At 37.6% G+C, this 10,418-nt stretch overlaps 2 protein-coding genes across 4 annotated transcripts in view; one reads left to right on the forward strand and one right to left on the reverse strand.

The window, feature by feature from the left end:
• Positions 1 to 151: 151 nt before the first annotated feature.
• On the reverse strand, positions 152 to 7,678 carry LOC137023313 (AMP deaminase 3-like). Its single transcript, XM_067390234.1, has 13 exons — positions 7,542 to 7,678; positions 5,261 to 5,426; positions 4,799 to 5,018; positions 4,510 to 4,639; positions 4,226 to 4,420; positions 3,986 to 4,117; positions 3,721 to 3,884; positions 3,266 to 3,392; positions 2,839 to 3,002; positions 2,544 to 2,664; positions 1,829 to 2,002; positions 513 to 623; positions 152 to 343 (listed from the first exon to the last, which is right to left on the reverse strand). Exons 1-13 carry the CDS (start codon positions 7,647 to 7,649, stop codon positions 167 to 169), a joined length of 1,989 nt encoding a protein of 662 aa, XP_067246335.1. The 5' UTR covers positions 7,650 to 7,678; the 3' UTR covers positions 152 to 166.
• Positions 7,679 to 8,964: 1,286 nt separating this feature from the next.
• Positions 8,965 to 10,418, forward strand: part of c7h11orf16 (chromosome 7 C11orf16 homolog) — a 117,613-nt gene continuing 116,159 nt past the window's right edge. For all 3 annotated transcript variants that reach the window (XM_067390252.1, XM_067390251.1, XM_067390253.1), the window contains exons 1-2: positions 8,965 to 9,396; positions 9,874 to 9,953. The gene's annotated coding sequence lies outside the window, so the exon portion shown is untranslated. The remainder of the gene's footprint in view (positions 9,397 to 9,873; positions 9,954 to 10,418) is intronic.

Raw genomic sequence — 10,418 nt, forward strand, 5'->3', positions numbered from 1 at the left:
ATTTTTAAAGGGATATTTGACATTTGAGATATAAAATATATCCATCACCTACAAGGCAAATAATGTATTTCCATAGCTCTTTTGTGCATCAAAATAAGGTTTTATGCTGATGTCTGATCCACTCGTAATGGATTCATGTTCCACCCTATCTATCATCCTGCCATGTTTACGGGGCTTGTGCAGCCAATGCTTCTGACTTCACAGCATCCACTAGGAAGCTGAGCTCATTGCACAAGATTTCATGACGATAGGCCATACGGATCTGCGCCACATTTGTCCTGCGGATGTCATTACCCTCTGGTCCATCCTGTAGATAATTCTCACCCAGGAAGTGTTTTTTCTCCTGCAAAGGAAATCTAAATGTCATCTTTTATATATATATATATGCAAGGGCGTTAAATTTAGCATTGAAATGTGTTTAAAATTAGCACTGGAAGATTTATCTTAAGGAAATATTCCGGGTTCAGTAGAAGTTAAGCCCAACCAACAGTAATTGTGGAGTGAGAAAGTACCTGATGAGAGAGACCGCTCTGAAGCACACTATTTCTGGCGATCTCACACACATCACATGTGCTCAGTTTCCACAGTTGTGCTGCTATGGCGTACTCCTCCATCAAGGCCTCCTAAAGGTACATAACACAGAATCACATCACCTGACTGCTCTAGACCAGGGTTTTCAAACTAGGGTGCTGTGTAAAAAAATACTTCAAACATTTTTAAACTGCTAAATTGTGTAATAAATAAATAAAAGTGAGGGTGTATAATATATACCATCAATCTCTGATGTCTTCAATAACAAATAACACAGCCTGGGTTTGCGGGGGTTGCGAATAATTTGTCCAAAGTGTGCACACATAAAGTCGCCTCTCAAATAGCTCCAAATTGATTTCTTTTTCATGGCTTGTTGCGCTTAAATGGTCAAATTCAAACAAAGATATTGTCACAATATCTGTCTTGCCAAATATCCACATACATACAGTCAGTTATGTCATAAGACTAAGTGAACGTAAACAGTTCAGAAAGAAAACTCATGTGCAACAGTATTACTGGGTGCTTCAGGTCTTAAAGTGACAGCAGCCTAATAAACATGCTGCTATCCGTGTTTTTAATGTTAATCAAACAACAAAAGACAAAGAAAATCACTCACTGCTCTTGACTGAATAACTTTTGTAACTTCTGTTTTTATATATATTAAATTTTTACAATGAAGACTATCCGAGGTTATTTTACATTTAACTACTTCAGTCTCTGTAGTATTTCCTACCTGAACAGCCCTAATACTGTTGAACCTTGCTGAAAAGCAATTTATTTCATTTTTATCTTTATTCTATTTTATTCTTTATTATTTGTATACTTTGTTAATTCAATTCAAAGTTTGAAATCAAGTTATTTCTTGCATTGGCAACAAAATTACCCCATAGTAAAAACACAAATTGAATGACCAAACATTTAGGTTATAATGAAAGATAGTTATAATGGTAATTGAGCAATGTTTTTATATAAATAAAAGCCTAAATTAAAATCTGTCATCAAATTAAGGGATCTCTTTAGAAGACATTACTGATTGCCTAGACTTTCATTGGATGGTCAAAAAAATAGATAACATTAAAAATATCTATATTACAGTAGATGGGCTAAGGTGGTTCTTCCCCATGCATGGTATTGAATATCGATACTTTTCAAGATATTGTATCGAAGTTAGAAATTCCAATATCGTGACAACACCAGTGTAGGGTGCCACAATTTTTTTTTAAATTTCAAGGGGTGCCGTGACTGGAAAAAGTTTGGGAAACACTGCTCTATAGAACCAGTAACTGCTTCCCCTGACCTTTGTGTAGTGGAACTGTAATGGGTCATCTGTGGAGAGGGACACACACAGGCCCTTTTGCAGGAACTCCCTGAGGGGATTCTTGGAATACTCCAGGAACAGGCTGTTGTTGCTGAGTGGAGACATGGCAATGGGCACCTGGGCCAAGTAAAACAGGTACTGCAGCACAGGACTCTGTGTTGAGAAATTAACAAGAACAAATGTTAAACCACAAGAAAAGACAACATCAATACTGGTATCTGATGGTTTTCAAGGTTTTTGTTGTTGTTGTTGTTGTTGTCGTTGTTAAATTACTCAATTTTTAGAAATGTATAGGGCTCAGTAATAAAGATGGCCAGTTGACAGAACTGTGACTTGTCCTTTTGGGTCAGTATTGTACAGTACCTTACATTTTTTGTCAAGGTGATTATTTATATATATATATATATATATATATATATATATATATATATATATATATATATATATATATATATATATATATATATATCCTAAAATAAATATTAAATGATGAAATTTATAACTATACATTTACAAATACAATAAATTATATATTATACACTGAAATTTATGGGGGGTCAGATTACTGTTTTAGATTTTACTGTTGAAAGCAGTGTGATAATTGTTTGCTTATTTGGTGGATTCTGAAATTACAGTCCCTGTGGGTGTAATATTGTGTGGTTGGATGTGTCCACAATTAGTTTTAGAGACTGACCTTCTTCAGATTGAGTCCGTGAGAGATGTTGTCAGCTGTGAGGAAGGCTGACACCAGATGGGTGATGGATCCTGCTTCGCCACAGTGAGGACGGAACTGGAAGGTATTGAGACCACGTTCCCTGAAAAAAAATATATATTTTCACTATTTAACATGGCTTGTGACTTCAATTATAAAGGTTAAATTTGCTTAAATTGTCTAAATTTGAGGGGAATAGCTTGTCTTCATTAGTTTGTTTTGTGAAGACAGTGGGATGTAATGCTGAAATCAGAGCTTGATCTTTGTAGTGACTTACTTTCGTAGGTTGTTGAGGACCATGATGTTGGCATACATGTGGAAGAGGTAGTAAGTGTATGGTGGGTTTTCCTCCATGGTCCACTCTTCTGGTTTTGGACTCTTATAGGTGAATAAGTGATCGCTGTGTTTGGACTCATCATCCACACTATCAAACCCTGTCACCTGCGGAAAAAAACATAGATCAACCACATTTGTTTTCTGTGATTTTATGTGACAGTTTTACATTAACTCATATTCATCTGAGAACCATTTAATTGTTCATGAGGGATTGGAATCTTGATTCCCTGGTAAAATGACTGTTTTGTGGTTAAGCTGTTAATTGCACTGTTGGTGTTAAAATGTTCTATTGTGGCATGAATGTGTTCTGACTGGTCTTGCCAGCTCAGGATAACAGGATAAGCTCAAAACTCTGATGAAGCACTTACATGTTTCAGGAAGACATGCGTTTCTTTGTGCTTCTGAGGGTTAACAGTGGCCTGAAACAGTGGGAGGAAGATGTTCTCTAGCATCTTGGCGAAGTTGGGAACAATCTTCTTTGATCTGAAAATGTCACTAAAAACAAAGTATACAAGTCAAGAATATTTGCTTTTAAATATTGGATATGAATTATGAGCAAGTATGAGCAAAATGTGAGAATTGAAGTTCAGAAATGAATTGAGAATGCCTTTGAAATTCGTTAAATTCATAAATTTGTAATTAGAATTTTGAAAAACTTTCACATTGATTTGAACATTAGATGATATTAATACCCCTGGTCTACAGCTAAAATGCTTCTGAAACAAATGTTGTCAAAAATTGTCTTTGTTGTGTTAGACTATTGAAGTTTCTCTGTTTAATTTCTTTAAATTCGTATGTAAAGTTACATTAGGAGAGGACTTACTAAATCCTGGGCACCTGTATGATCCATCTCATGTTAGGGGAGTATAACTTTTGATTGATAAACCATTTGGACAGACTGTCCCACTCTTCAGGGGCTCGGCCGTAAATTGAGAGACGGGGTTCTGCATGCTGATATTTACTCTCCTCCAGGTCATGAGCAACCTCCTGCACAACAGGAACAACAGGAATGATTGTTTCCCACTTAAGAAAATAATCTTATAGTTACTTTTATCTTCTGTATCAGCGTGTGAGTTATTCAATTTTACCTTGATGAGACGTGCAAAATATTCTCCATTGATGTAGTTGTCACTTTTGATGTAGATCTCTCGGAGCTCACTAGCACCCACTGGGTTGTATTTGGAATTGAATTTATCAAAGCGATGAAAGGTTTGTCTGCCCTGTAACAAACAATTGAGCAACTTCTTTATTGCCGCAAGATCTATTCTGCAAGGAAATGTAGCATAAAGGCATAATTTGGAAGTCCTGAGGTTATCTGAAATACGTACCGCGTGTACATCTAATGAGTCTACTGTGAGATCGTAAGGGTCCATTTTCAGATTGTCAAACACCTGTTTGAGGGTGAGCTTCTTTCCGCTCTTCTCCAGCACCACTCGCTCCGCTTCTGTCTTATAGGTGTCCTGGATGAACTTCAGAAGATGCTTCTGGTTCATGCAGGCAGCTGCGTGAATGTGCGTATCAACCTGAATATTCACATATATGTACATTTAGAAGTGTCTTTATGCAGTAAATAATGTAAATATCAGTGTTTATGCCACTTTATTTAAAATACCTTTCTGACATTGTAGAAGTCTCTGTGAGGAACGCATTTCAGTTCCTTTAACTCGGCCATCTCGTTCAGCATTTCATGTAGTTGGAACTTGGACATCAGGAAGTTAAGTCTTCTGTGACAATAGGTCTTCCTATAAAAGAGAATATTGCCCCTAAATGTGTTTCCTTTTTTCTCTGAATTTCATCTATCATTATTATTATCTAGCAACAGATGCATGCAGTGTTATACATTTTGAATGTGAGATAGTATTGTGATTTCCAGAGGAGAAATATAACATAACCGAACTCACGTTGGTCCGTCTGCAATCATGGCAAGGACGTGGCTCAAATCAATAGCAAAAGTTTCCAAGTCAGGATATGGCAAGCTCCGCGGCTGATCCTGTTTTAAGGCATCCTCATTATCATAGACATATATGATTCCATCTTTCATCCTCAGGGAGTAGTTCAGATTCTGTGGGAGGTCTTCCATACTGTAGGGATCCTCACCCTCATTTAGAGGGGGGCAGATATCTGTTGCCATGGAAATAAACCATAATGGTAGTGCTGATGAATACTAATGTCATATTATATATGTCCTAATATAAATAGAAACAGGATTAGTTGTTTTTAGTGTCAATTCCCCAAACCTAGTAAACACCCTACAGTCTTTGAGACATTTTACTAAAGATTTAGGACAATAATTTCTCACTTATGCCTCAAAGCTGTTGTCTTTGAACAGTTAATTTATTGGTGCATGAACTGCCATGATATACCTGGAAGTACTTCATCCTCCTCACTCCATTTCTCATTATTGGCACTCCTTAGAAACCTGGCTGTTGTCCTGGGGAAGCGATGATATGCCAGCCGGGAATATTTTTCTCTGATGAAGAGTGCTGTCAGCAGAGTTTTTGCTGCCTGCTCATAATCCTCGACTGTTGCCTGTCAGAAGATTTTTTTGAATGTTTTTGAAAGGAGTCTCTCATGTTTACCAAGGCTGCATTGATTTGATCATAAATACAGTATAACAGTAATATTGTGAGATATTACGTTACATATTGCCTGTGTGTGTTTGTGGACAATTTTACTTCCTGTCTTGAGTGCCATGTTGTTGTTCGTTCTAGTTTTCCCCTTGATTAGTTTAGGTGTGTTTTGTTACATCATTATCTTTTTAAGCTTGTTTGCCCCTGTGTATATATAGCCCTTTTGTTTCTCTTGTGCTTTGACAGTTGATGTTTGGTGTTCCATGTGTTTGGTGTTCCTTGTGTTTTCCCTGTTTTGGGCTTGTTTCAGTTTGCTTATTAAACATACTTTTTTGCTCTCAGATCCTCGCATTTGCTTGCTCTGCTATGACCCTGGAATTCGATTCTGATCCTCCTGCCAGTCCTGATGTGACCATGCAGGTCGTCTCTGAACTTCCTATTGGCCCTGACATGACCATGGAGGTCATCCTCGAACTGCTGTCGGCCTGACACAACCACGAAGGTCGCTCATGAACTTTTTGTCTGCCCTGATATGACCACGGAGGTCACACTAGAACTCTTTGCCTGCCCAGATACGACCATGGAGGATGCTACTGAACTCCCTACCCGTTTTGTTTCAACCAGAGAGGCCAGTTCTCCAGTCCCCCAGTCCCATCTGCTCTGCTGTGGTGGACTTCAGCAGCGCCGCCTTGGCCACCAGCTCTGCCTGCTCCACCTTGGTCATCAATTCCACCCTGGCCAAACTGCTCTGCCTGCTTCACATGGGCCACCTGCTCCACCCTGTTCACCTGCTCCACCCTTGCCACCTGCTCTGCCTACTCCACCCTTGCCACCTGCTCTGCCTACTCCACCCTGGTGCCCAGCTCTGCCTCTGTCTCCTGGCCCTCTCCCTCTCCACTATCCCTCCCCTGGTCCACCTCTGCTCCACCACCCACTTGGAATTTTATTTTGTGGCTTTGTTTTGGGGTTCTGTTACATATTCCCTGTGTGTGTTTTTGGACTTTTATGTTGCTTCCCATCTTGAGTGCAATGTTGTAGTTCTTTGTAGTTTTTCCCCTTACAATATCTTGATTAGTCTACACTGGTGTGTCTCGTTACCTTGTTAAGCTTGTTTGTCCCTGTGTATATATAGCCTTTGTGTTTCTCTTGTGATTTGTCAGTTGATGTTTGGTGCTCCATGTGTTTGGTTTTACTGGGTTTTCCATGTTTTGGACTTATTTTTTTTTTTTACTCTTAGATCCTCTCTTTTGCCTGCTCATACCCAAAGTTACATTATATAACTGTTTTCTATTTTAAAATGAAATTTATTCCTGTGATGGCAAAACTGATTTTTAGCTTTATTCCAGTCTACAGTGTCAATCATTATGCTGATTTGGTGCTCAAAAACAATTCTTATTATTATCAATGTTGAAAAAAAACAAAACAAAAAAAAAACAACAACAGCATTTATAAATCATTTGTAACATTATAAATGCCTTCACTGTTTAATATGTCCTAGCTGAATAAAAGTATTAACTTCTTTTGAAAAATCATACTGACCCCAAACTTTTGAACAGTAATATATGCCTTAAATCTCTAAGTTTAAAGTTTTGTGACTTTATCTTGTTAGCTTTGGAAGCATATATGCTAGTGTACGTCTAAAAGATGTGGACATACAAAATATATCATTACATGATATATACATATAAAATGTACAATATATCTTTGTATAATGGATACTTTCTTTGTTGCTTTCTTTTATAATTTCATATACTTATCTACTACTGCATCCAAAGTATTTAATTCTTAAGCCACACCTCCACTGGTGATGCAATATTGGTGTCACACAGGTGTGACTTGCTTGTCCTTTTTTTAACATAATTAATTCATAGTCGTTTGGCTCAAATTAAATACTCAGCCCTGTTTATTAACTTTCTTGAACTGTGCCTTATATAGTATTATATTATATTATATTTTAAATATTAAATACCTTATTATAATATACATCATTATGTACCTTATTATATATACTATTATATTTAATATATATAATATGCAAGATATTTGTATATATATATAATCATTTGCCTCCTACCCCTGCACAGTAGTCTCCACTAATGGTGACCCTCTGGAATTCTGGGGTATTGATTGGCATAGGGCCTGTGGGTGTGGAAGGGGTCAGCAGGGGTGAAATCACAGACATAGCCCAATCTGGAGCGACAGGGATTTGCAAGGAAATTGATTGGGATCACATCAGCTTCAAACTCTGTTTCCTAAAATGGGGCATAGAGAATGCAAAATACATTTTCAATATCACATTAATGCAAAATGCTGATTAGTTCTTCAACATTTGCCGCATTTGAGTTCACTGACCTCTTGACAGATTTCTCTGACATCTGCTCCTCCATCTCTTTGCGTAGCTCCCACTCCTTGGCCTGATGCAAGCCAATGGGACAGTCCTCAGGAACAGTGAACATGGACAAGGTGTTCTTACTTTCTTCTTCCTTCAGAGCTGAAGCATATACTTTCTCAGCCATGAGTCGAACTTTCTCATTCACCTCTTTGAGAGAGTTTTTTATGAACTGATGCGGCATTTCTGCAAGGAGTGGTGCCATCAGAAAAAATGTTTGTTGATTGTTCTTCATCAGGTGTAGGAACACCTTGTTATGTACATGGTGTACATTCATTCAAAGTATTCTAGGAACTTCCATTACTTTGGGCTGTGCCATTTTCCAACTCACAAATCATGGTTACAAACGTGTCTTCAAGTATCCATCCACACAGTTCAGGTTTCCCTCTGAATCCTGTGCCTTGGTCAGGTATGTGAGGTTAACTAAGTTTCTGTCCTATTAGAGACCACACGAGGTCAGTCACTGGATTCCCAAAGTGTCAGACCAGTTGTTGTTGTTGTGTCCTCTGGCAGAAAACTACACATGGTGCACAGCAAGCATTCCTTTATTTACTTGATAATTAGTTTAGGCACAATCATGAAGAAAAAGGACCACAAGTAGAGGGGAACTGTATATACAACCCCATTTTCAGAAAAGTTGGGACATTTTGTAAAATGCAACAAAATCAAGAATCTGAGATTCGTTCATTTTCTTTAACCTTTATTTAACTGACGAAAGTGCAAAGAAAATATTTTAAAATGTTTTCACTGACCAACTTAATTGTATTCTGTAAATATAAACACATTTTGATTTTTATGGCTGCAACAGAAAATTGGAAACAGTCCACAATAAACGGGTAACACTTTACAATAAGGTTAATTAGTTAAACACTAGTTAATATATTAACTAACATGAACTAACCATAAGCAATACACTTGTTACTGTATTTGCTAATCTTCGTTATTCTTCTGAATCTTTTCCCTGAAAAGATTAAGGGAATCCAGAGAAATCTCAGTCCGTGTTGATCAAGGCAGGAAACATGATATGACCTTTGAGCCCTCAGATGGCACTGCATGAAAAACAATCATACTACTGTGTTAAATATAGCCGTTCGGGAGTACTTTGGAAAACAGTTGTCACTTAACACTGGCCAGAAATGCTACTCGAATCTCTATTACGAAAGGAGAGAGCTTTACATCAATTCTATGTATAGGTGACGACAAGTTCTCTAGGCCAGAGCACATCTCAGATGATCCAAAGACAGTGGAAATATGTGCTGTGGTCAGATGAGTCCACCTTTCAGCTTGTTTTTGGGGAAAACAGACATCAAGTTCTCAGACCCAAAGACGAATGGGAGCATCCAGACTTTCATCCATTGCATCAGTGCAATGGGGCATTGACATGGACGCATATATTGACTTGGAAGCAAATATTGGGATTGTACAGAGACATACTACCATCAAGATGACATCAGGAAGCAAGAAAATGCCAGGCTTCATTCTGCACAACAGAGTGGTTTCTTAGACACTATATATACCATAGAAGGGATGTGCTTGACTGGTTAGCCTGCAGTCCAGATCTGTTTCTTATTGAAAATCTGGTTATTTTTAGGTTTATATATGCTTGAATTCAGTCGGTTTGTGTGAGAAACCGAACAGTATTTATATAATTTTTTACCTCTAATACACCACTATGTCCAACTTCGTTCAGCTTCCTGTTAGTGAGGTCAAAAAACGCGTTGTGATGACGGAAGTGATGTCTCGCCCATATACTTCAATGAGCGCGAGACATCACTTCCGTTGTCAGAGCGCGATCAGACCTCACTAGCCGGAAGCTGAACGAAGTTGGACATAGTGGTGTATTAGAGGTAAAAAATGATATAAATACTGTTCGGTTTCTCACACAAACCGATCGTTTCGTGTCTTAGGACATCAATGTGTCATCACGAGCCGCAGGGTTTAATTTGGATTTGTCTATGGAAGTTTTTTCGACTCTTATTGTTCAAGTTCCCAATCACTGCTATTATTTGACTGACAGACGGCAGCGGTTGCAGTTAAAAATCATAATTTGCGTTCGACTGAAGAAAAAAAGTCACCTACATCTTGGATGCCCTGGGGGTAAGCAGATAAACATCAAATTTTCATTTTTGGGTGAACTATCCCTTTAAGGAATTATGAAGATTGTCAAGGAATTGTTTTAGTTAATTATATACCTAACTTTCCTTTTTAACATTTATATCCTTTTGAAAACTAAATGTCCCCAACACTTAGGACAAAGTTTGTCTGAATATAACAAAAGGGGAAACAAAAGCTGTCTAATTGTGTCCAATTTCTATGTCAATATACAGTAAAGTGTAAATTATTCCTGTGATCAAAGCTGAATTTTCAGCATCATTACTTCAGTCTTCAGTGTCACATGATCCTTCAGAAATCAATCTAATATGGTGATTTGATGCTCAAGAAACATTTATGATTATTATCAATGTTGAAAACAGTTATTTAAATTTTTATTTCATGATGCTATGATGAATAGAAAGTTCAAAAGAACAGCATTTGTCTGAAATCTACATCTTTTGTAACATT

This window comes from Chanodichthys erythropterus, chromosome 7 (assembly GCF_024489055.1).
Source record: "Chanodichthys erythropterus isolate Z2021 chromosome 7, ASM2448905v1, whole genome shotgun sequence".
NCBI lineage: Eukaryota > Metazoa > Chordata > Actinopteri > Cypriniformes > Xenocyprididae > Chanodichthys > Chanodichthys erythropterus.

Excerpts from the sequence above, each read along its gene's own strand:
- LOC137023313 (XM_067390234.1), bottom strand. The coding sequence starts at position 7,649 with ATGTCTGTGATTTCACCCCTGCTGACCCCTTCCACACCCACAGGCCCT. Across the intron at positions 4,640-4,798 it reads ATGATTGCAGACGGACCAAC|GAAGACCTATTGTCACAGAA; the intron begins GTGAGTTCGGTT and ends TCTCTTTTATAG. Across the intron at positions 4,421-4,509 it reads ACTTCTACAATGTCAGAAAG|GTTGATACGCACATTCACGC; the intron begins GTATTTTAAATA and ends GTGAATATTCAG.